The sequence below is a fragment of the Panthera onca genome (genome assembly GCF_046562875.1).
Source record: "Panthera onca isolate mPanOnc1 chromosome E1 unlocalized genomic scaffold, mPanOnc1 haplotype 2 h2.Chr16_ul_11, whole genome shotgun sequence".
NCBI lineage: Eukaryota > Metazoa > Chordata > Mammalia > Carnivora > Felidae > Panthera > Panthera onca.
The window spans coordinates 352,379-380,177 of NW_027675810.1; the positions used below are offsets into that span (position 1 = coordinate 352,379).

Below are 27,799 nucleotides of genomic sequence, written 5' to 3' on the forward strand. Positions count from 1 at the left end.
CACCCCAGCTAATACGCCAGATCCCCAGCAACACAAGCCTGGCAGTGTGCAAGTAGCCCAGACGGGACACGCCACCCCACAGTGAATCCCGCCCCTAGGAGAGGGGAAGAGAAGGCACACACCAGTCTGACTGTGGCCCCAGCGGTGGGCTGGGGGCAGACATCGGGTCGGACGGCGGCCCCGCCCACCAACTCCAGTTATACACCACAGCACAGGGGAAGTGCACTGCAGGTCCTCACCACGCCAGGGACTCTCCAAAATGACCAAACGGAAGAATTCCCCTCAGAAGAATCTCCAGGAAATAACAACAGCTAATGAACTGATCAAAAAGGATTTAAATAATATAACAGAAAGTGAATTTAGAATAATAGTCATAAAATTAATCGCTGGGCTTGAAAACAGTATACAGGACAGCAGAGAATCTCTTGCCATAAAGATCGAGGGACTAAGGAACAGTCACGAGGAGTTGAAAAACGCTTTAAACGAACTGCAAAACAAAATGGAAACCACAATGGCTCGGCTTGAAGAGGCAGAGGAGAGAATAGGTGAACTAGAAGATAAAGTTATGGAAAAAGAGGAAGCTGAAAGAAAGAGAGATAAAAAAATCCAGGAGTATGAGGGGAAAATTAGAGAACTAAGTGATACACTAAAAAAAAATAATATACGCATAATTGGTATCCCAGAGGAGGAAGAGAGAGGGAAAGGTGCTGAAGGGGTACTTGAACAAATTATAGCTGAGAACTTCCCTGAACTGGGGAAGGAAAAAGGCATTGAAATCCAAGAGGCACAGAGAACTCCCTTCAGACGTAACTTGAATCGATCTTCTGCACGACATATCATAGTGAAACTGGCAAAATACAAGGATAAAGAGAAAATTCTGAAAGCAGCAAGGGATAAACGTGCCCTCACATATAAAGGGAGACCTATAAGACTCGTGACTGATCTCTCCTTTGAAACTTGGCAGGCCAGAAAGGCTTGGCACGATATCTACAGTGTGCTAAACAGAAAAAATATGTAGCCGAGAATCCTTTATCCAGCAAGTCTGTCATTTAGAATAGAAGGAGAGATAAAGGTCTTCCCAAACAAACAAAAACTGAAGGAATTTGTCACCACGAAACCAGCCCTACAAGAGATCCTAAGGGGGATCCTGTGAGACAAAGTACCAGAGACATCACTACAAGCATAAAACATACAGACATCACAATGACTCTAAACCCATATCTTTCTATAATAACACTGAATGTAAATGGATTAAATGCGCCAACTAAAAGACATAGGGTATCAGAATGGATAAAAAAGCAAGACCCATCTATTTGCTGTCTACAAGAGACTCATTTTAGATCTGAGGACACCTTTAGATTGAGAGTGAGGGGATGGAGAACTATTTATCATGCTCCTGGAAGCCAAAAGAAAGCTGGAGTAGCCATACTTATATCAGACAAACTAGACTTTAAATTAAAGGCTGTAACAAGAGATGAAGAAGGGCATTATATAATAATCACAGGGTCTATCCATCAGGAAGAGCTAACAATTATAAATGTCTATGCGCCAAATAGCGGAGCCCCCAGATATATAAAACAATTACTCATAAACATAAGCAACCTTATTGATAAGAATGTGGTCATTGCAGGGGACTTTAACACCCCACTTACAGAAATGGATAGATCATCTAGACACACAGTCAATAAAGAAACAAGGGCCCTGAATGATACATTGGATCCGATGGACTTGACAGATCTATTTAGAACTCTGCATCCCAAAGCAACAGAATATACTTTCTTCTCGAGTGCACATGGAACATTCTCCAAGATAGATCATATACTGGGTCACAAAACAGCCCTTCATAAGTTTACAAGAATTGAAATTATACCATGCATACTTTCAGACCACAATGCTATGAAGCTTGAAATCAGCCACAGGAAAAAGTCTGGAAAACCTCCAAAAGCATGGAGGTTAAAGAACACCCTACTAACAAATGAGTGAGTCAACCAGGCAATTAGAGAAGAAATTAAAAAATATATGGAAACAAACGAAAATGAAAATACAACAATCCAAACGCTTTGGGACGCAGCGAAGGCAGTCCTGAGAGGAAAATACATTGCAATCCAGGCCTATCTCAAGAAACAAGAAAAATCCCAAATACAAAATCTAACAGCACACCTAAAGGAAATAGAAGCAGAACAGCAAAGGCAGCCTAAACCCAGCAGAAGAAGAGAAATCATAAAGATCAGAGCAGAAATAAACAATATGGAATCTAAAAAAACTGTAGAGCAGATCAACGAAACCAAGAGTTGGTTTTTTGAAAAAATAAACAAAATTGACAAACCTCTAGCCAGGCTTCTCAAAAAGAAAAGGGAGATGACCCAAATAGATAAAATCATGAATGAAAATGGAATGATTACAACCAATCCCTCAGAGATACAAACAATTATCAGGGAATACTATGAAAAATTATATGCCAGCAAATTGGACAACCTGGAAGAAATGGACAAATTCCTAAACACCCACACTCTTCCAAAACTCAATCAGGAGGAAATAGAAAGCTTGAACAGACCCATAACCAGCGAAGAAATCGAATCGGTTATCAAAAATCTCCCAACAAATAAGAGTCCAGGACCAGACGGCTTCCCAGGGGAGTTCTACCAGACATTTAAAGCAGAGATAATACCTATCCTTCTCAAGCTATTCCAAGAAATAGAAAGGGAAGGAAAACTTCCAGACTCATTCTATGAAGCCAGTATTACTTTGATTCCTAAACCAGACAGAGACCCAGTAAAAAAAGAGAACTACAGGCCAATATCCCTGATGAATATGGATGCAAAAATTCTTAATAAGATACTAGCAAATCGAACTCAACAGCATATAAAAAGAATTATTCACCATGATCAAGTGGGATTCATTCCTGGGATGCAGGGCTGGTTCAACATTCGCAAATCGATCAACATGATACATCACATTAACAAAAAAAAAGAGAAGAACCATATGATCCTGTCAATCGATGCAGAAAAGGCCTTTGACAAAATCCAGCACCCTTTCTTAATAAAAACCCTTGAGAAAGTCGGGATAGAAGGAACATACTTAAAGATCATAAAGGCCATTTATGAAAAGCCCACAGCTAACATCATCCTCAACGGGGAAAAACTGAGAGCTTTTTCCCTGAGATCAGGAACACGACAGGGATGCCCACTGTCACCGCTGTTGTTTAACATAGTGCTGGAAGTTCTAGCATCAGCAATCAGACAACAAAAGGAAATCAAAGGCATCAAAATTGGCAAAGATGAAGTCAAGCTTTCGCTTTTTGCAGATGACATGATATTATACATGGAAAATCCGATAGACTCCACCAAAAGTCTGCTAGAACTGATACATGAATTCAGCAAAGTTGCAGGATACAAAATCAATGTGCAGAAATCAGTTGCATTCTTATACACTAACAATGAAGCAACAGAAAGACAAATGAAGAAACTGATCCCATTCACAATTGCACCAAGAAGCATAAAATACCTAGGAATAAATCTAACCAAAGATGTAAAAGATCTGTATGCTGAAAACTATAGAAAGCTTATGCAGGTAATTGAAGAAGATATAAAGAAATGGAAAGACATTCCCTGCTCATGGATTGGAAGAATAAATATTGTCAAAATGTCAATACTACCCAAAGCTATCTACACATTCAATGCAATCCCAATCAAAATTGCACCAGCATTCTTCTCGAAACTAGAACAAGCAATCCTAAAATTCATATGGAACCACAAAAGGCCCCGAATAGCCAAAGTAATTTTGAAGAAGAAGACCAAAGCAGGAGGCATCACAATCCCAGACTTTAGCCTCTACTACAAAGCTGTAATCATCAAGACAGCATGGTATTGGCATAAAAACAGACACATAGACCAATGGAATAGAATAGAAACCCCAGAACTAGACCCACAAACGTATGGCCAACTGATCTTTGACAAAGCAGGAAAGAACATCCAATGGAAAAAAGACAGTCTCTTTAACAAATGGTGCTGGGAGAACTGAACAGCAACATGCAGAAGGTTGAAACTAGACCACTTTCTCACACCATTCACAAAAATAAACTCAAAATGGATAAAGGACCTGAATGTGAGACAGGAAACCATCAAAACCTTAGAGGAGAAAGCAGGAAAAGACCTCTCTGACCTCAGCCGTAGCAATCTCTTACTCGGCACATCCCCAAAGGCAAGGGAATTAAAAGCAAAAGTGAATTACTGGGACCTTATGAAGATAAAAAGCTTCTGCACAGCAAAGGAAACAACCAACAAAACTAAAAGGCAACCAACGGAATGGGAAAAGATATTTGCAAATGACACATCGGACAAAGGGCTAGTATCCAAAATCTATAAAGAGCTCATCAAACTCCACACCCGAAAAACAAATAACCCAGTGAAGAAATGGGCAGAAAACATGAATAGACACTTCTCTAAAGAAGACATCCGGATGGCCAACAGGCACATGAAAAGATGTTCAACGTCGCTCCTTATCAGGGAAATACAAATCAAAACCACACTCAGATACCACCTCACGCCAGTCAGAGTGGCCAAAATGAAGAAATCAGGAGACTATAGATGCTGGAGAGGATGTGGAGAAACAGGAACCCTCTTGCACTGTTGGTGGGAATGCAAATTGGTGCAGCCGCTCTGGAAAGCAGTGTGGAGGTTCCTCAGAAAATTAAAAATAGACCTACCCTATGACCCAGCAATAGCACTGCTAGGCATTTATCCAAGGGATACAGGAGTACTGATGCATAGGGGCACTTGTACCCCAATGTTTATAGCGGCACTCTCAACAATAGCCAAATTATGGAAAGAGCCTAAATGTCCATCAACTGATGAATGGAGAAAGAAATTGTGGTTTATATACACAATGGAATACTACGTGGCAATGAGAAAAAATGAAATATGGCCTTTTGTAGCAACATGGATGGAACTGGAGAGTGTGATGCTAAGTGAAATAAGCCATACAGAGAAAGACAGATACCATATGGTTTCACTCTTATGTGGATCCTGAGAAACATCACAGAAACCCACGGGGGAGGGGAAGAAAAAAAAAAAAAAAAAAAAAAAAAAAAAAAAAAGAGGTTAGAGTGGGAGAGAGCCAAAGCATAAGAGACTGTTAAAAACTGAGAACAAACTGAGGGTTGATGGGGGGTGGGAGGGAGGGCAGGGTGGGTGATGGGTATTGAGGAGGGCACCTTTTGGGATGAGCACTGGGTGTTGTATGGAAACCAATTTGACAGTAAATTTCATATATTAAAAAATAAAAAAAATAAAAAAAAAAATAAAAAAAAAAAGAACTATGTAAAAAAAAAAAAAAAGAATAATTTTAACAAAAGAAGTACAAAACTTATACTCTGGAGACTATAAACCATTATAGAAAGAAATTAAATAAGACCTAAATAAATGAAAAGACATCCTATGTTTATGGATTGGAAGACTTAATACTGTGAATGTGACAATATTCCCTAAACTGATCCATGGAGTCAATACATTCTTATAAAAAATTCCAGCTGGTTTGTTTGCAGAAACTGATGAGCTGGTCCTAATATTCATATGGTAAAGCTCAGGCTCCAAAAAGCAAAAATAATCTTAAAAAGGAAAAAGAAGTAGGGGACTCACACTTTTCAGTTTAAACTACAAAGTGACAGTAATCAAGACAGTGAGGTACTGGCATAAAACTAGATATATAGATTAATGGAATAGAATTTACAATCCAGAAATAAACCTTCCAATGTTTGGTCAGCTGATTTTTGACAAAGGTACTTGCACATTCAATGAAGAAAGAACAGTGTTTTTAATAAATGGTGCTGGGACAACTGGACAGTCACATGCAAAGAGAATATTCTTTTGGATCCCTATCTCACATTTTATACAAAAAGTAACTCAAAATGGATCAAAGACCTAATTATAAGTGTTAAAACTATAAAAATGTTGAAAGAAAACATAACTGTAAATTTTCTTAACCTTAGATTAGACATTTTTTTAATATATGACACCCAAACACAAGCAACAAAAGAAAAAGTTATACCCTGGACATCATCAAAGTTAAAAATCTTTTGTGCATCAAGGAACACTGTCAAGAAAGTAAAAAGATAATTCACAGGACAGGAGAAAACTTTTGCAATCATGTATCTGATAAGGAACTTATATCTAGAAAATATAAGGGACTTGTATCTAGAATGTATAAAGAACTTCTACGATTCAATAATAAGAAGATAACCAAATTTAAAAACGGATGAGGGTTATGAGTGGATTTTTCTCCAAAGGAGGTATACGTTTAGCCAATATTCACATGAAAAGATGCTTAACATCATTAGCAATCAGGGTAATGCAAGTCGAAACCAGATAAGATACCACCTCATACCCACTAAGATATTATCAAAGGACAGAAGTAACAAGTGTTGACCAGGATGTGGAGGAACTGGGACTCTGATGCACCGCTGGTGGAAATGGAAAGTAATGCAGCCTCTTTGGAAAACAGCCTGCACTTCCTCAAAAGGTGAAACACAGAATTACCATATGACCCAACAATTTCTCTCTTAGGTATATACCCAAGACAAATGAAAATATATACCCATGTAAAAACTTGTACATGAACGTTCATAGGAGAATTATTCATAATAGCTAAAATGTGGAAACAATCCAAATGCGTATCAACCGATGAATGGATAAATAAAATGTGTTATATCCATAGAATAGCCTATTTTTCAGCAGTGAAAAGAAACAAAGTACAGTTGACTTTAGAAAAACAGAGGTTTGAACTGTGCAGGTCCATTTATACGTGGTTTTTTTTTTATAGTATAGCACTGTAAATGTATTTCCTCTTCCTTAGGATTTTCTTAAATTATTTTTTTAATGTTGATTTAGTTTTGAGAGAGAGCTGTCAGCACAGATCCTGATGCAGGGCTCGAGCCCACAAACCATGAGATCATGACCTGAGCTCAAGTCAGACGCTTAACTGACTGAGCCACCCAGGTGCCCCACCTTATGATTTTCTTATTAGCATTTTATTTTCTCTGGCTTACCTATTGTAAGAATAGGGTATATAATACATATAACAACAAAATGTATGTTAATTGACTTTATGTTATCAGTTAGGCTTCTGGTCATCAGAAAGCAATTAGCAGTTAAGTTTTTGGAGAGTCAAAAGTTATACACAGATTTTTGACTGCACAGGGAGTCAGCGCTCTTTACCCCTGTGTTGTTCAAGCATCAACTGTATTAATACATAACAGGACAGAGATAAACCTGGAAAACATTATGTTAAGTGAAACTAGTCACTACGGACCACATATTATATGATTCTATTTATGTGGAATATCCAGAATAGGGAAACTGATGGAGACAGAAAATAGATTAGTGGTTGCCCAGGGCTGAGGGAGATGGAGAAATTGGGAGGTGACTGTTAATAGGTATGGAATATCTTTCTGGGATAATAAAAATGTTCTAAAATTGATTGTTGTGATGAATGTGGTGAATACATCAGAATTCACTTAATTGTATGCTATATTGGGTTACTTGTACAATATGTGGATGATAACTCAGTAGTACCATTATAAATATTTCACTTATGGGGTGCCTGGATGACTCAGGTGGCTAAGCGTCTGACTTCGGCTCAGGTCGTGATCTCGCAGTTTGTGAGTTTGAGCCTCGCGTCAGGCTCTGTGCTGACAACTCAGAGTCTGGAGCCTGCTTCGGATTCTGTGTCTCCCTCTCTCTCTCTGCCCCTCCCCTGCTCGTGCTCTATCACTCTGTGTCTCTCAAAAAAAAATAAACATTAAAAATTTTTTAAAAAATGTTTCACCTAAAATTTTCATCTTTATAGAACAGTGAAATTAAGGAAGAGAAGGCTTTTTCAATATGATAAGCTGGTCCCCTTGAGTGGGCCTACTGTACTGTACAAATATCTCTTTCCTTTCTTTTTAATTCTTTTATTTTTAATTTCTTCCATTGCCCGCTTATCCCTCTCTTTTTCCTTCTTATGGTATAAGCCCCGAAGGGTGACAGTAGACATTTGTTGGCTCTGATGGCAACTTACATCTGAGGAGTTGCTTGGCTTCTAAAATAAACTCTAAACGACACTTACTGTTTTTAGATGTAGCTTACATTTTAGTTTTTTAAAAATGTTCCATCATGTTTGAGAAGAAGTGAAACTTTTCATGCAGATCTGTAAAAATCTAATTTCCCTGGAAGCTCCCACAGACACTTGTATGACTCACCATCAATTGGCAGGATTTTCAGCAGCTTCTCTAGTTCCTTATCTGTGAGCTCAATTCCGAGATTTCCCAGAACATTTTTTAGCTCACTAGATTCAATCTTCTCACCTTTGAAAATAAGAAATTTGGTATACATCTTCATTTCAGATAGCGGTAATCATTTCTTTTTTTTTAAAGTTTTTAAATGTTTTATCACTTATTTTTGAGAGAGAGAGCAAGTGGGCAAGGGGCAGAGAGAGAGGGAGACACAGAATCTGAAGCAGGCTCCAGGCCCTGAGCTGTCAGCACAGAGCCTGATGCGGGGCTTGAACTCACAAGCTGCGAGATCATGACCTGAGCTGAAGTCGGACGATTAACCGACTGAGCCACCCAGGCGCCTCCAGATAATAGTAATTATTTCTAATGAAAAAAGTTATTTTAGGATAATTAATACCATCTCCTTGTTTTCAGACTGAAAACTACAGTAATAAAAACAAACAAACATTTTCAACTACAGAATCAATGTAGATGATAGGTCAAATTTATTTTCTTAATGTGAACAAGAGAGTCTTCTAAAATCAGGACAGACTACTTTCAGATTGAAATTTGATCTATTAATTAAAAAAATAGATGCTTATATGAATTTTTCTTTGAAAAAGTATTTTAATTTAAAAAATAAGAATTATATGATAAATACAATAAATTCATTACTTCCATCAATTTTAGGCTTCACTCTCTAATTTGCTGTGCCATTCTATACTGTGGTTATTAAACACTGGCGAAGTGAATTACATTATTGGCATAAACAACAGAGATTGTAGAATTTGAAAGCAAGAAATAGTATGGTAATTTCATTGCAAAATCAGATAATTTTATATCAATACATGTAACACTAGAAGCAAATATTTCATTAATAAATATAGAGAAATGCCAGAATTTACAAGTCAGTGATGAAGTACCAGGAAATATTAGCAAAAACCAAAATTTAATGTAGATAATTGGAATCCTAATTTTATAGTAACTTTTCAGTCACCTGTAAAATCTGTGATGTTTTCCATCAGTGTTTCTAGAGGAATTTTCTCATCAACTATAAGAGAAGATAAAATCGCAGTATATTATAGATCCCATATATTATGGATCTCATATATTATATAGACTTCAAATATTACATTCTAGATATAATACAAAAGTTTGTGGGAAAACATGGGAAGAACTATAACAGTTGCACTTAACTATGTGTCAGGCCCCATCATAATTGCTAATATTTATTTAAACAAATATTTTTGAACACACTTTTTAGATTATTATTCTACTCAACTTTTATTCTAAGACAAGCATGAATAACAAGAAAATTCTAAACATGAAAACCACGCTATCGCAATGGTGCGGTTTGGCCTATAATATCTCAAATTTATTTGTGTTAGTAAGGGGAAGTTACTTAGAAGTGAATGTGTCTAAAGAATCTGCATTCTTGTATTCAAAACTGGAAAGACTCAACTACTAAACATGATACTTACAGAGAACATAAAAGTCATACATATCACACATATAAAAAACTGGTTTAATTTTGACTTTGTTAACTGGATACTCATAACCTCAAATGACATTCTCTGTGTTTTAGTCATTGATATGGTGTCTCACACTGCTCTTGGGCCTTCCCTTTTCCCTATGAAAAAGGGCATTCCCCCCCCCCACCCAAGTTTCTTGTAATTAACCTCTCTCTAGGGTTAACTAGTATATATGATAATATGCTTACCACCAACATGCATGTTTTCAGCCAGATCTTTAAGTTCCGTATCTGCAAGCTTTATCCCCAGGTTGTTCAGAACAGTGCCCAGGTTGTTCATATTGACCTTCCCACCTAAGAAAAGTGACAGTCCATAAAGAATATTAAATGACTTCAAAAGAGAAGTTCTTACACTTTTTTGATACACATATCCCATTGTGAATTTCTTAAGCAGTAGATCATTATTCACAAAATTTGCTTCGGACCAAACAGAAAATGTTTGCTCTAAAGTGAAAAAAATAAATTAATGTTCAACAATTTTAGCACAGAGACAAAATATTTTAAGCAGTCAATTACAAATTTAGAACTATGGCTACTTCCCTTGAGACTTGTCTTGGGGACCAGCCTACAGAAACACAAGGTTTTAAATGGCATTTAATACTGAAATTAGTTTGAGAATTAGGTACAGAAATATGGGCTCAGAGTACAGAAAAGTCTCTCAAGAAATGGATGAAAAAGGGAAGAAAGAGATTGAGTTGTGGCCAAAAAGGGGTGTGGAGAGTTCTAGTTTGCTTATTTTATAGGATGGTGTATGTTGAACATGTAAATGGGCTGAAGAGGTTGAAAATGGCCAGTGGGGCAAGGTCTTAAAAGATATGGGAGACAGTGGAGTCAAGGGCATCCTGGTAAGCTTTGAGGAGGAAGAGGGACTTCTCACTCATCCTTTATACTAACATGGGTGTGCTTAAAGATACCTGAATAGGGAGGGATTGAAGATGTAAAGCTGAGGGCTATCACTCTTGCCAGCCTCAATTTTCTTAATGAATTAAAAAAAATCTGGTTGAAAAAAATGATGTTCAATGAATGCTTAGGGAATTCTGGTACTGGAGGCAAACATTATGTAGTTCTAAACAATAGTAGGTTGACTTTTGATGAATGAACTTCCAATTTAGTTTTTTCTATTTATTAAGTTCTCTGAATCACTGCTAATCATTTATATTTTTTCCCATGTAAACATGAAATTTGATATTTCTCTTCCTGAAAATTTCGAATATGACAAGAAAGTGTGGTGCTTTACTTCCAAGATAGAACATCAGATTCAACTGCTAAAGTAAAGATTGAGGTCCAAAAAAGCATACATTTGCAATCAGTACATATGACAGATGGCAGCATTCAAATTCATATCTTGGAAACAGTATAAAATGAAGATCTCATATTCATTTGTATTCTTATTATGTTTCTCACTCACCTTTAAGGGACTTCACACCATCTAGCAACCTGTTTTTAAAGACCTTGTTATCATCTATAAAAAAGAACACAATTAAGGTCATAGAGAAATGATGTGGCTATTCACTAAAACTCTAGTAAAACTGAGATTTTCATGATTTGCCCTAGAAACTTCCCTCATTAAAATAAAGTTTGAGAGAAAATTAGGGAAAGTTTATAATATGGTAAGTCTATCTAAAATTTAGCATACAAGGCACTCTATAACATGCACAGCTTTTTTGGAAAATATCACCTCTGACCTTTTATCCCCTTCCGGTCTAACACCACTTCTTTCCCTTGGTTGCTTCCCACAACTGCCTATAGGTATCTAAAAAGGTAAGGGTAGCCTCAGAAATGTAGTCCCCTTGATGGCATGAGTCAGCATCATGGGGATGATTATTCCAAAACAGAGAGTTAAACTGCATAGATGGAAATTTCCCTCTACAATAAGTGAACATTTAAATTATTTTGTTTGGCATTTGCTTGTTTATTTACTGTTGCATCTTAGCAAATGGGGATAGTTTGAGTTTCTAAAAAAAAAAAAAAAAAAGCTTAAGAGGGGACAAAACAAACACGGGGTAAAAAAGAAAGGCAAACCAAGAAACAGACTCCTAACTATAGGGAACAAACTGATGGTCACCAGAGGGGAAGATGGTGAGGGAAGGGTGACACGGGTGATGGGGATGAAGGAGGGCACTTGAGATGAGCACAGGGTGATGTGTGGATGTGTTGAATCACCAAATTGTACACCTGAAACTAGTATTACACTGTATGTTAACTAACTGGAATTTAAATTAAAAAATCTTTAAAAGCTTCAAAGAACACTTTAAGGTCACATCAGTATATAAATGCCTACCATTGAAAGGCAGATTTTTCAGCAGCTTCAAACGTTCCTTATCTGTGAACTCTATTCCCATGTTTTTCAGAATAGCTTTCACATCTTTGACATCAACCTCCCCTCCTTAAAAAAATAGACATCATTACATATACGAATTTAAAGGATCATCTAATGACTCCAAACAGGGAAAATTAATCTATGGCTATATAGATTGAATCGGTACAGAATAAAGAGCATAGGCCAATGAGACCTCTCCAAATATACTGACGATGACTTTCACAGAAAAAGAATTTGATCTCTAAGTGCTAATAAAAGAAGTCACAGTCACAATGACAATGGCAAGGCAACTCTGAACCCTGTGAGATTTACATTATGTATCTGCTATTCAATTGGAATATTATAAATTACTTATTCAAATAAATGTATAAAATAAGGTAAGATCTGTTAGTCTCATTTTTTGTCAGTTATCTGTAGTCTTTATCAAAATTTTACTTCATATATTATTTCACTAGTACAGAGTTTGGCCATTCTAAAAAAGAGAAGAACAAAATATACAAATAAAAAATATACCAGAAAACAAATGAGTTGCTAGTAATTTAATGAACCAAGAAATAAATGCCATAACTAATATGGCAATTGAGGAATAATGATGAAATGTAATTATTATAAATACTAAATGTTTTAGATTCATAATTTCTCTCTTACCTGTAGTAGCTTTTACTCCATCCATCACCTCTTTCAGACCAACCATTCCATTAGCTACAAGAAAAGGCACAATGAAAATAATGTCAGAAGCCCAGAAGACAAATTTAAGACATATATTTTAAGGAAACAATTCCATTAAAAATTCCTTACATCTTCATTTTACCTGAGACCATTTAGAAAATGCCTGGATCTCAGGGAGTTAAGATGATCTCCATCAATACAAAGGTCTCTTGTATACTAGAAACTGGGTCAGGAAAAGTGTGCTCTTCCTAGTATTTTGGATGCCATTATAAGCCATAGCTGAAGATACTATTGGAGTTGGCCAGGTATTCTGGTAACTTTACTTCATGTACCCACAAACAGCTGAGGAAGGGACCACTAATCCAGCTTGGTATGTTCTAAGATTGCTTCCTGCAGGAGATGTGTGTGAACTACATTAATGTATCAGAGCAGTTGATACGAAATATGGAAGGATGGAAGAGCCTTCACATGGAGGAGAAGTTGAGAAAAATGTCCAGGGACATCATGCTATGTGGGTAAAACTACAAGCAGCTCAACATGGCTGGAACAGTAGAAAAATGAGAGAAGATATGTCCACACAGGCAGATGGAGCTTGAAGGTCTCATGCACTATGATAAAAATCTTTGAACACGTTTTCGAATGAAGATTTCATTAGACAGGAGGATAGATAGAAGAATGGCTTGTTGACTTCTCTATAAATAGATTTTCAGATCCCTATTATTTTGCTTTCTTATTGTTTAGACTATTAGAGTCCTGACAGCACCCTCTGCAGTTTTTGGTATATTTACGGAGAGGTGATGCTGTTTTAGGTTAATTGTAATGAAGATCCAAGATTTATTCTGACTTTAAAATTGGGCTCTCCTCCAAGTGTCCATCAATAGATGAATGGATAAAGACGTAGAACATGTGTGTGTGTGTGTGTGTGTGTGTGTGTGTGTGTGTGTGTGTGTATGATGGAGTATTATTCAGCCTTAAAAAAGAATGGAATCTTGCCATTTGCAACAACATGGATGGAGCTAAAGAGTATAATGCTAAGAGAAATGTTAAAGACAAATACTATATGATTTCACTCATATGTGAAATTTAAGAAACAAAATGAGTAAACAAAGAAAAAAAAAAGAAGAGAGAGACAAACCAAGAAGTAGACTCTTAACTATAGAGAACAAACTGGTAGTTACCAGAGGGGAGGTGGGTGCGGGAATGGGTGAAACAGGTGATGGGGACTAAAGAGTATACTTATCACATATATATAGAATTGTTAATATATTATATACCTGAAATAATATAATTTTCTATGTTAACTATATTGGAATTAAAATTAAAGACTTCAGTAAAAAAAATAAAATTGGGCTCTCCTCCAAGCTTTCTAACATGTATCTGTCAATTAAATCTATTTTCAAACATATCAGATATAAAGGAAAAATTAAAAAACGGCCTGAGGTCATCTGTAGTGTTCACCATCAACTTGTAGATTTTTTGACAGCTTTGCAAGTTCCTCTTCCGTGAGCTCAAGTCCCAATTTTTTAAGGGTGTTGTCCAGGTTATTTACATGAACCTTTCCCCCTTAGGAAAGATAGAAGGTAGGAACATGAAAAAAAAGTGTATTATGCCAAAATTCTGCATGCATATCAACTTTCTATTTATTTATTTATTATGTTTGTTTGTTTAAGGTGAAGTGATTTTTTCGTGCATAGAGAAGGGGTGTACAGAGTTGAAAAAAAATGCAAGTTCCATATGGAACTTCCTACAAGATAAAATATACGCTGTTATCAGTTAAAATGTGGGTAGACTGCAAGAATCATAAATAAGGAATGATACCAAAGTGAGGAGCCAGGATTCATAATTGGAATAAAATTGTCAAGTTGGGGAATGTCAGACAGTATGACTTTTAATTAGGTCTTACTCACCATTGAGAGATTTCACACCCTTTAGCAACCTGTTGTGATATACCTTTCCAGCAGCTGTAAGAAAAGCCATAATTCATGCAATGGGGAAATTAACATGAAATCGCAAAAATGGTGTGAAATAAATAATAATTTAAATAAACAATTTCAAAAATAACATTTTAAGAAGAGTTGTCTCTAATTTTTAGTTTATTTCATCTAATATAATGAAGGTTGGAAACAGAAACCTCTCTCCTTGTGACAAACCTCTTTATTCCAGTACCTGAGGAAGTCTCCTTGCTCAAACATGAGTATAGCTTCCCTTTGCTTTTAAATTTCTGCTTCCCATCTTTATTTTTTTTTCATGGATCTCCAATCTTTCTTTTTTTTTCTCTTCTCATGATATGAACAAATTAGTAGCTTGATAGGTAACAATATGTTTATCTGTTAATGTCAACTCTTGTCTAAAGGGTTATTTAACTTCCAATATAAATTCTAAGCGACAGTGACAGGTTGCTATATACTTATAACTCAATTTAATATTTTTTCTTTTATACTTTTGGGGAAAAATAAATAGAAACAAAGTTGAAAATATTTGCACAGACCTAAAGACCAACAAAAGACCTCCATGACACCTCTATCAATCTCACCATCAATTGGCAGTGTTTTCAGTAGCTTCTCTTTTTCCTGATCTGTGAGCTCAATCCCCAGGCTTCCCAGGAAAATTTTCAGGTTATTAGAATCAACCTTCTCATCTTTTAAGAGAGGGAACAATAGACATATAAGCTTTCGGAACTCTGGTATTATATCAAGTTGTAAAATATGTACTATGAAGTTTAATGATATCCTAATTTCAAGATGAGGTGTTAGGCGAAGATATTCTCAATTGCAGAACCCTTGAGCATATCTTATGGTAATAAAGCATATCTTTATGAGCGTATCTTATGGTATCTTATGGTAATAAAATACCACATTTATTATAAATTGAAGACCATTTTTCCTAAAGCTGGAAAAAAACAACTTTCAGAATAAAATCTGATGAGTGAATTAAGATAACGCAGATTCTTATATAAATTATTCTTCAAAAACATTTGCTTTGGTAAGAATTATTGATGATATCAGGAATACATTATCTTGATCATTTCTAAGCTTCACCATGCCATTTTCTATACATTTCTAGATATTTTTCATTTAAACATTTGTGACCCGAAGCATATTACTTGCACAAGTAACAGAAAACTTAGGATTTAAAATTGACATATAGTCTTGTATCCTAGTGTAGAAACTTTCCTAATGTCAATCCATGATTCATATATTTAAAAATAAAACATCAGAATTTATAAGATACCAGAAATACCACTGAAAAAAACTATTATAAAGGACTGAAACCCTAGATTTACATCAACTTCTCATTTACCTGTAAAAGTTTGCAGTTCCTTCATCGGTGTTTTAGGAGAAGTCCTCCTATCAACTGTAGAAGAAAATTAAAGTCATAATGAGATATAAAAGACTCATGAAATATTGTGAAAGACAATGTCGGAGTAAATATAATAAATCCTAACTTACTATGTGCCAGGCATTATCTTAAGTACTTTATATATGCTTACTTAAGAACTATTTACTGAAGAATATCTTTCTAGGCTATTAATTTATTCAGTTTTCATTGGCTTCATTAATACTAGAAAGAAAAGCCTAAACATAACAACATGCCATTTCAAAAATATTAATTTTACTTATAGTTCTATACTATTTCAAAGCTATATGCATTAGTAATGGGAAGAAATTCAGAAGTACTGTCATCTAAGTGGCCTGCATTTTTCTTTTTAAAATGTGGAAGACTGTCTTCTAGTGACCATAATATGGGTAAAGAACATAAAAGACATTCATACAAAGGGCAATGTTTTCACGGTGACTTGGTAGCTGGCTGCTTATATGCTCTTTACATGCTTTGCCCATATTTATAGCTTCTTACTATCAGTGTAGATTACCATTCCTAAGGGCCCTTTCCCCTCAACCTTTATTGTCCAAGCTCTCCCAACATGGAACTATGGTATCTGGAAACTTGCTCACCATCACCAGGGAGATTTTGAGTCAGAGCCTCAAGTTCCTTATCTGAGAGCTTGATTCCCATATTATCCAGTATTGCGTTCAAGTTGTTGACATTGACTTTCCCATCTAAGGAAAGAGAGTCCATGAAGAAAATTATGTAACTTCAAAAAAGAGGTTCATAAACCTTTTAGAGACACATGCCCTGTTGTGAATTTCATGAGCTATATGCTAGTGTTCACAAAGATTACATATCATTTCAGGGGGGGGCATATATTCTCTAAAGCCTATTCACAGACCCCCCTTAGTAGTAAGGTTAATAATCCTTGTTCTAAAATGTGGAGAAAAAAAAACCACAGCAATTTTAGAACAAGAGACTAAGGACCTTATTATGCCTATAGAGAAAGTCAACTATGACATTAGAACGAAGGTCACTTCTCGTGAGATTTGTCTTGGGGATCAGACTACAAAATACAAAGTTTTAAATATCATTGAATAAATGCTAAGTGAATTCTAGTTCTGGAGGCAAACATTTTTTACTTCTAAACAATAGGTTTTGATGACTGAATTCCCAGTTTAGTATTTATCTGCAGCTGATTAAATTCCCTGAATCAGTACTAATTCTTGTCTGTCACATTTTGCTATGCAAACTTGAAATCTGGTATTTTTTCTCTTGAAAAGTTTGGAAGAATCTTGAGAAAGTAGAAGGCTTTCTTCCTAGATATAAAGTAAAAGATCAGCAGCTACCGTGAAGCTTGATCTTCAGTGGGAGCATAAATTTGCAATCAGTATATACGATCAGTATAGCAGCAACCACTAATACCTTGGAAACAGTATAAAAGCAAGGATCCCATATTGGTCTACACTCTCATTATGCCGCTCACGTACCTTTTAGAGACATCACAACTTCTAGCAACCTGTTTTGAAAGATCTTGTCATCATCTGTAAGAAAAGGCAGAATTTAAGTCACAGAGAAATGTGGAAAATCACAGAGAAATTAGGAAAAATGACTTTTCGAGAGTTTTCTCTTATTTTAATAAAATTTGAGAGAAAATTGGGTGAAATTTAGCACATCATGCACACCTCTGTTCTTCTTCCCAATCCTGCCTTTATTCACTTCCAATTATTAATCCTTTCTTCTTTCACAAATCCCAGTTTAACCTTTGTTTTTTCCTTTTTTGTTTTTCCCTATTGATAAAAAGACTCATCATAATGGAAATGCTGCTTCCTAATCTAAAAGTAAAACCACCTAGGGATTCATTTCAGGTATAAGTGGACTTTCTAAAAAAACATTTTTTTTTTTTTTTGAAATGGATTTTCTATATCCTAGAACTTAGGAAATGGAGGTAATTTTAGAGCTTCTCGCAGACGCAGAAATCTAAAACTTCTTTTTGGGGACAGCTGGGTGGCGCAGTTAATTAAGCATCCAACTCTTGGTTTTGGCTCAGGTCATATCTCACGGGTTGTGAGATCAAGCTCCGAGTCCAGCTCCGTGCTGACAGTGCGGAGCCTGCTTGGGATTCTCTCGCTCTCCCTCTCTCTCTGCTCCTCCCCAACTCACACATGCTCTCACCTTCTCAATATGAATAAATAAACTTAAAAAAAACCACTCTTTGAATACATCAATATTTAAAATGCTTACCCTTAAAAGGAAGAGTTTTCACCAGCTCCAAGCATTCTTTACCTTTGAGCTCGATCCCCATGTTTCCCAGAACAGCTTTAACGCTACTGACATCAACATTTTCTCCTTAACAAAAAGATCAAAACAATGACATACATGGAATTTAAGTACAATCAAATTATTGCAAATAATTAAACTAAATTATGATGCTAAAACAATAGGATTATGAGCTGGGGAAAGTAATGATCACTGAGCTCTGCCCAAATACATGGAGATAATGTCATTTATGGAAACATAATTGCCTTTTTTTAAAATAAGTTTATTTATTTTTGAGACAGAGAGAGACAGAGCATAAATGGGGGAGGGGCAGAGAGAGAGGGAGACACAGAATCAGAAGCAGGCTCCAGGCTCTGAGCCATCAGCCCAGAGCCCGACGCAGGGCTCGAACTCACGGACCATGAGATCGTGACCTGAGCTGAAGTCAGACGCTTAACCGATTGAGCCACCCAGGTGCCCCAGCTTTCTAAAGGCTAATAAGAGATGGCACTCTCACTCTTAAATACTGAGAACAATACTGAGGGGTGATCGGGGGTAGGGGAGAGGGGAAAGTGGGTGATGGGCATCAAGGAGGGCACCTGTTGGGATGAGCACTGGGTGTTGTATGGAAACCAATTTGACAATAAATTATACTTAATAAAAAAACAAGAGAGAGAGAGATGGCACTCTCAACGGCGGTCATGAGAATGTATCCACAGGAGTTCCAACTATGGAGAACATAATTAACCAAGGGCCCCACCTTCTGCTTTGAAATTAACCTGTGTTTTTTTGCACTAATGCCATATGTATCATTGGCACTGGCCAATCACAAGTGCAGCCAAGATACTAGGGGAGCCCTGTTCCTGGAAGATACAGAATGGTGATTCTAACCAGAGGATTCTTGAAAGCACTTTTGCCAGGCCCTCCTCAGACTGCATGACAATCTAGGATGCTTCCGCCCAAACATTTCTTCCTCTTTCCTTCACCTGGTGCCAGATTTGCCCTGCAGTCTGACAGCCTCCCAGCCTTTCAGGCATCCTCCTTATTTTCTCTTACGCAGGCATTTCCCCTAATAATGTCCTGGCATGTTTAACCCTGCCCCGGCTTTTGCTTCTTGGGAGGCTTGGACTAACATACTCAAAATGACAATGACACAAAGTGGGTATTATAGATCTCTTTTGCCAATTTTCAAGCTGCAGATGGCTTATCTTCATAATTCTATTGACATGAAGAATGTATCACCTCTCCTTTAAGTAATTACCAGGGTCTTTTCCAAAGATTCATTTCACCCTTTATTGTACGTTTTGGCTGTCTTAAAATAAGGAAAATGAAGCGTATTCGTGAAGAATACATCAGAAAATTCTCCAATTTCTGGGCTACTGGCTATGAAAACCTTAAACAAATAGGAGGTAAAAATGATAGAATTAGCCTAGCAATTAAGGCATGAAGAAAAACAGTACTGTAAAAATTAGGATCCTATGTTTACATTAACTTCTCAATCACCTGTGACAGCTTTCACGCCATCCATCACTTTATTCAGATCAACTTTTCCATTAGCTATGAAGAGAAGGGACAATTGAGACATGTAATCAATGTCATGAGCTCCAAAAAACATATACAAAGGATATATGTTGATGGAAAATTCCACATAAATTCCATTAATATCATAATTTTATACATACTTATATTAAATCTGTGAATTTCAAGGATTTAAGCTGATCTATTTTTCCAGTGTTTCTGGATCATTGGTATTTATCAGCTCTCTGGTAGCACTTCAGGTACTGCTGTGAGCCATGAGTGCCATAGCTCATATAGGAACCACTAATTCAAACTAGACTGTTAAATGTATACATCATAGAGTATGTAGTGCCTGGACAAGTTAAAATATCAGATTTTAACTAAAGGAAAGGGGAATGCATAGAAAGAGTCTTCTACATGGAAGAGGGGCTGAGAAATATAAAGTAAAACCACACCTGGGTACAACATATACAACATATACATATGCAGTGCATGGAGAACTATAGTCGGTTCAGCACTGCAGAAGAATAAAGTATGGATTTGGGAAAGGAAAGTTCATACAAGAGAGGTAGGTTGGACTCAGATTATTAAGGGATTTGTAAGTAATTTTAAGAAGCTTAGCCTTTATCTACTAGGTTATATAGAATCATTGAGTGGTTATAAGTTCAGGAATGATATGGACCAATTTGCATTTTATTTTAATTTTCTTTAACTTTAAATTATAATTAATTTTATTATTACAAAATTACATTTATATTGAAATATATAGAGAGTGATGTCATCAAGACGGTGACATAAGTTTTTCCTGACTTCAGTCCCCCTCACAAAAAGACCATCTTGCAAGTATCCACAGACAAGACACCATTGTGAAAATCCCAGGATATGGTTGTGAGGCTGATGAATCTCCCTGAACCACAGAGACTGAGAAGGACCACATTAGAAGGGTAAGACAATCAGCTATGCTCTGGCTGCACTGCCCCTCTCCCAGGCTAGTATAGTGCTGCACTGAGAGGGCTTCCCAGAGCTATGGTTTCTCTGGTGGGAAAAAGAGAGCCCAAGGTAGACATCCAGCTCCTCCAGAGTTGGGGGTTGCTTCCTGGAAGGCCCACTTGGGTCCTGTCCCATAGGTATTGGGGGGGGAGGTATCCGTGGGTCTTAACCATTTGAGATCAGAATGAGATGGAGAAGGGAAACATTAACCAGCACTTGGATCTTGGCAGATTGTTTCTCCTAGCAGCAGTGCCTGAGTAGATATCTGACACAGTGGTTTTGCCCATCTGCAGAGCCAAGATGGTGGTCCCTCTGGCCAGGGAACCATTCTGCTTGAGTTGGGTCCCCAGCCAATAAGCCTTTCTGGCCTTGGAGCCTCTTCTATCACCCCATCCAGATGAGGAAGCAAATTCATGGCTCCTGCCTATTGCTGAGTATAGATAGTCCTCTGTCCTGCCTGACCAGAAAACCTATTGAGAGCATCCCAGAGACTGTGTAGATTACCCTACAGCCCCTCTTACAGCAGTGCCTGAGTGAAGAGCCCACTCATTGGCTCTGCCTCTCTGCAGAACTGAGCTAGTGGCACTATCTGGCCAGGGATATTGATGGATACTCCTGCCTGACTCAGGTACCCAGCCAATAAGCCTTATCAGCAAAGGAGCCTATGATACAGAGACTGGGCTGGGAAGGAAATTCAAAGCCCTGACCAGGGATGAATATAGCTTCCAGCCTTATCTGACCAAGAAGCCTAACCAGAACACCTGGGAAGTTGCATAGTCCATCCTACAGATCTGGTTATAATGGTGCCTGAGCAGAGACCCCAAAACTGACAACCTAGAAGAAATGGATAAATTATTCCCAGAAACATACAACCTACTGAGATTGAATCATGAAGAAACAGAAAATCTGAAGAGACCAAAAACAAGTAAGGATATTGAGTCAATAATCAAAATCTTCTTCCCCAAAAGTCCAGGACAAATGGTTTTATTGCTGAATTTTTACCATTTAATGAAGAATTAATACCAATCCTTCTCAAATTCTTCCCAGAAAATTTAAGAGAAGGGAACACTGCCAAACTCATTTACAAGGTAGCATTTACCCTGATACCAAAGCCAGACAAAGATACTACAAAAAAATTAAAACTATAGGCCAATGTCCCTGACGAATATAAATGCAAAAATTCTCAACAAAATTCTAGCAAACAAATTCAATAGCACATTAAAAGGATAATATAGCATGATTAAGTGGGATTCATCCCTAGGATGCAAAGGTATTTCAACATGTGCAAATCAATAAATGTGACATACTGCATTAATAGAATGAAAGATAAAAATCACATGATCATCTCAATTGATGCAGAAAAAGCATATGACAAAATTCAACATCCATTCGTGATAAAAGCTGTCACTAATTTAGGTATAGAAGGAAAGAATCTCAACATAATAAAGGCCATGTATGACAATACTCAATACTTAACATCATACTCTAACAGTGAAAGGTTGAAAGCTTTTCCTCTATAATCAGAAATAAGACAAGTGCTCACTCTTACCACTCCTATTCAGTATAGTACTAGAAGTGTTAGCTAGAACAATTAGGCAAGAAAAGAAATAAAAGTCACCAGAATCAGAAAGAAAGAAAGAAAGAAAGAAAGAAAGAAAGAAAGAAAGAAAGAAGTAAAAGTGTGTCTATTTGCAGATGACATTATTTTAAGTATAGAAAATCCTAAAGACTCAACCAAAAAAAAAAAATAACAACTTGTTAAATTTAATGAATGAATTCAGTAAAGATGCAGGATACAAAATCAACATACAAAAATCAATGGTGTTTCTATATACTAACAATGAATTATCAGAAAAAGAAATGAAGAAAATAATCTCACTTACAACAGCATCACAAACTATAAAGTACTTAGGAGTAAATTTGGAAGAGACACAAATAGAAAGATATCCTGTGTTCATAGATTAGAAGAATTATTAACATTAAAATGTCCACACTAAGGCAATGCCATCTATAGATTCAATGTAATTCTTAAGATTCCAATGGCATTTTTTACACATACATAAAACATAATCCTAAAATTCATTTGGAACCACAAAAGCTAAACCAATCCTCAAAAGAAGGGTAAAGCTGGAGGATCACAATTTTTTACCTCAAACCATATTATAAAGCTATAGTAATCAAAACAGTATGGCACTGGCATAAAACCACACACTTGGACCAATGAAAGAGAATCAAGGGCTTAGATACAAACTCATACATATATGGCCAACTTCTATTTGACACAGAAGCCAACAATATTCAAGCAAGCCTAGAATACCCAATGGAGAAAAGAGTGTCTTCATTAAATGGTGTTAGGAAAATTGGATATTTATATGACAAAGAGTGAGATTAGACCACTGTCTTAAACTGTTCACAAAAATCAACTCAAAATGAATTAAAGAATTAAATGTAAGGCCTGAAATCATACATAAAATTCCCAAGGGAAACGGAGAAAAAAGCTCTTTGATGTTGCTCTTGGGAATGATTTTTTGGATGTGACTCCTATAAAGCACAAGCAACAACATAAAAAATAAACAAATAAGTAGGGCTACATCAAACTGAAAAGCTTCCCTGCATGGCAAAATAACCATAAGAGACCCTTAAATACAGAGAACAAACTGAGGTTGATGAGGTTTGGAGGGGAGGTAAATGGGTGACAGGCACTGAGGAGGGCACTTTTCAGGATGAGCACTAGGTGTCATATGTAAGAGATGAATCTCTGGGTTCTACTCTTGAAGCTAAGACTACACTGTATGTTAACTAACTTGAGAATAATAATAATAAAAAAAGAATCAACAAAATGAAAAGACAGCCTATGTAATGGAAGAAAATATTTACAAACCATATATCTTATAAGAGGTTCATATCCAAACTATATAAGGAACTCATATACCTCAATAACAAAGAAACCAAATAACACAATTTAAAAATGGGTGAAATATCTGAGAAGACATTTTTCCAAAGAAGATATTCAAATGGCCAACAGGTCCATTAAAAGGTGGCTCATCCTCACTAATCATCAGGGAAATGTAAATCAAAACCACAATGAGGTATCACCCCACACCTGTTAGAATGGCTATCATCAAAAAGACAAGAGATAGAAAGTACTGGTAAGGATGTGGGGGAAAGGGAAGCCTCGTGCACTGCTAGTGAAAGTGTAAATTGGTGCAGTCAACGTGAAGAGTATGAAGGTTCCTCAAAAAATTAAAAATGGAACTACATATGATCCAGAAATTATGACTTGGGTATATATCTAAAGTAAACAAAATCACTGTCTTGAAGAGATAACTGCATCTTCACATCCATTATAGCATAATTTATAATAGCAAAGACATGGAAAAAACCTAAGCATCCATTGATGGAGGAATACATAAAGCAAATGTGGGGTATATATACAATGGGATATGAGGGTATATATGGGGCATATATACAATGGGAATGAGTTTTGGAAGCGTGTGGGTGTTTAGGAATTTGTCCATTTCTTCCAGGTTGTCCAGTTTGTTGGCATATAATTTTTCATAGTATTCCCTGATAATTGCTTGTATCTCTGAGGGATTGGTTGTAATCATTCCATTTTCATTCATGATTTTATCTATTTGGGTCATCTCCCTTTTCTTTTTGAGAAGCCTGGCTAGAGGTTTATCGATTTTGTTTATTTTTTCAAAAAACCAACTCTTGGTTTCGTTGATCTGCTCTACAGTTTTTTTAGATTCTATATTGTTTATTTCTGCTCTGATCTTTATGATTTCTCTTCTTCTGCTGGGTTTAGGCTGCCTTTGCTGTTCTGCTTCTATTTCCTTTAGGTGTGCTGTTAGATTTTGTATTTGGGATTTGTTTGTCTGATATAAGTATGGCTACTCCAGCTTTCTTTTGGCTTCCAGTAGCATGATAAATAGTTCTCCATCCCCTCACTCTCAATCTGAAGGTGTCCTCAGGTCTAAAATGAGTCTCTTGTAGACAGCAAATAGATGGGTCTTGTTTTTTTTATCCATTCTGATACCCTATGTCTTTTGGTTGGCACATTTAGTCCATTTACATTCAGTGTTATTATAGAAAGATACGGGTTTAGAGTCATTGTGATGTCTGTAGGTTTCATGCTTGTAGCGATGTCTCTGGTACTTTGTCTCACAGGATCCCCCTTAGGATCTCTTGTAGGGCTGGTTTAGTGGTGACAAATTCCTTCAGTTTTTGTTTGTTTGGGAAGACCTTTATCTCTCCTTCTATTCTAAATGACAGACTTGCTGGATAAAGGATTCTCGGCTGCATATTTTTTTCTGTTCATCACATTGAAGATCTCCTGCCATTCCTTTCTGGCCTGCCAAGTTTCAGAAGAGAGATCGATCATGAGTCTTATAGGTCTCCCTCTATATGTTAGAGCATGTTTATCCCTCGCTGCTTTCAGAATTTTCTCTTTATCCTTGTATTTTGCCAGTTTCACTATGATATGTCGTGCAGAAGATCGATTCAAGTTACGTCTGAAGGGAGTTCTCTGTGCCTCTTGGATTTCTATGCCTTTTTCCTTCCCCAGATCAGGGAAGTTCTCAGCTATGATTTCTTCAAGTACACCTTCAGCACCTTTCCCTCTCTCTTCCTCCTCTGGAATACCAATTATGTGTAGATTATTTCTCTTTAGTGCATCACTTAGTTCTCTAATTTTCCCCTCATATTCCTGGATTTTTTTTTATCTTTTTCTCAGTTTCTTCTTTTTCCATAATTTTATCTTCTAGTTCACCTATTCTCTCCTCTGCCTCTTCAGTCTGAAGCGTGGTCATTTCCATTTTATTTTGCAGCTCATTTATCGCATTTTTTAGCTCCTCCTGACTATTCCTTAGTCCCTTGATCTCTGTAGCAATAGATTCTCTGCTGTCCTCTATAGTGTTTTCAAGCCCAGCGATTAATTTTATGACTATTATTGTAAATTCACTTTCTGTTATATTGTTTAAATCCTTTTTGATCAGTTCGTTAGCTGTTGTTATTTCCTGGGGATACTTTTGAGGGGAATTCTTCCATTTGGTCATTTTGGATAGTTCCTAGAGTGGTGCGGAACTGCAGGGCACTTCCCCTGTGCTGTCTTGAATAACTCGCGTTGGCAGGCGGGCCGCAGTCAGACCTGATGTCTGCCCCCAGCCCACCGCTGGGGCCACAGTCAGACTGGTGTGTGCCTTCTCTTTCGCTCTCCTAGGGGCAGGATTCACTGTGGGGTGGCGTGGCCCGTCTGGGCTACTTGCACACTGCCTGGCTTGTGGTGCTGGGGATCTGGCGTATTAGCTGGGGTAGATAGGCAAGGTGCATGGGGGCGGGAGGGGCAGGCTTAGCTCGCTTCTCCTTCTGTGATCCGCTTTGGGAGGGGCCCTGCGGCAGCTGGAGGGAGTCAGGTGCGCCGCCGGAGGTGTGGGTCCGCAGAAGCACAGCGTTGGGTGTTTGCGTGGTGCAAGCAAGTTCCCTGGCAGGAACTGGTTCCCTTTGGGATTTTGGCTGGGGGGTGGGCGAGGGAGATGGCGCTGGCGAGTGCCTTTCTTCCCCGCCAAACTGAGCTCTGTCGTCCTGGGGCTCAGCAACTCTCCCTCCCATTGTCCTCCAGCCCTCCCATTCTCCGAGCAGAGCTGTTAGCTTATAACCTTCCAGATGTCACGTCCCGCTTGCTGTCAGAACACACTCCGTCCAGCCCTTCTGCTTCTGCCAGCCAGACTCGGGGGGCTCCGCGTGGCCGGCGGGCTGCCCCTCCGCCCCGACTCCCTCCCGCCAGTCCGTAGCACGCACCGCCTCTCCGCCCTTCCTACCCTCTTCTGTGGGCCTCTCGTCTGCGCTTGGCTTCGGAGACTCCGTTCTGCTAGTCTTCTGGCAGTTTTCTGGGTTATTTAGGCAGGTGTAGGTGGAATCTAAGTGATCAGCAGGACGCGGTGAGCCCAGCATCCTCCTACACCGCCATCTTCCCCTCCGTCCTAACTCTATTATTCACTGATTTAATACAGAATATTTTTCCCCAACATAGAAGAGGTGTCATATATTAATGTCAAATTTAAAAAAAAAGAATTTGCTACCAAGACACAGAATTGAAATTATTTACTCTTATTTATTATTTTGAAAGAGAAAGAGAGACAGAGAGAGAGAGAGAGAATGAGTGAGGGAGGGGCAGAGATAAAGAGAGGGACAGAAATCCCAAGCAGGCTCCATGTTTTCAGGGCAGAGCCCCATGTGGTGCTTGATCTCATGAACCTCAGACCATGACCCGAGGCAAAATCAAAAGTCGTCTGCTTAACCAACTGAGCCACCCAGGCACCCCAGAATTTAAATTTTATTACTAACATGCAGAGATTTAAAAGTCTAACTCTAAGAAATTAGATAAAAAACGATCTATTAAATGAAGGATAAAATGGTAGAATAAGCAAAGAAATAAAAGTCTTTGAAATATAATTTTGAGTATATTCTTAGATTTATATTAACTTCTCACCTGTAAGAGTTTTCACTCCATCCATCAATTTATCAAGATCAACCTTCCCATTATCTATAAAAAAAAAGGTAAAGATAAAAATAATAAAATGATGCAGACTCAGAAAAACAGAGTATGAAAACCTTATATTGTGAAAGTCCACTTCTCTTCGTTGTGCTCTATGTCAATCCTCAACTTATAAATCCAGTTCTTCAGAAATCCTGTGATAGAGGACGTGCCCTATTCCCTGTCAGACATGAGCCAACTATCGTCCATTGGCCAAATCCAGCCCACTGCCACGTATCTTTTTATTTTTTCACCACCTATTTTTATATGGCCCATGAGCTAAGAATCATTTTTACATTTTCAAATGATTGTAAAACCCAAAAGGATATTATTTGTGACACATAAAACTTACACAAATTTAAAATTTTAGTGTCCATAAATAAAATTTTATTGGAACACAGC

At 37.3% G+C, this 27,799-nt stretch overlaps 1 protein-coding gene across 1 annotated transcript in view; it reads right to left on the reverse strand.

Moving 5' to 3' along the window:
- The window catches only part of LOC144615214 (uncharacterized), a 104,373-nt gene that overhangs the window by 2,876 nt on the left and 73,698 nt on the right, over positions 1–27,799 (reverse strand). The window contains exons 2-7 of the mRNA XM_081794733.1: positions 16,722–16,826; positions 12,061–12,165; positions 11,188–11,241; positions 9,969–10,073; positions 9,246–9,299; positions 8,237–8,341 (exon numbers count right to left, since the gene is read on the reverse strand). Of these exons, the coding sequence (XP_081650859.1) occupies positions 8,237–8,341; positions 9,246–9,299; positions 9,969–10,073; positions 11,188–11,241; positions 12,061–12,165; positions 16,722–16,826 (528 nt within the window). The remainder of the gene's footprint in view (positions 1–8,236; positions 8,342–9,245; positions 9,300–9,968; positions 10,074–11,187; positions 11,242–12,060; positions 12,166–16,721; positions 16,827–27,799) is intronic.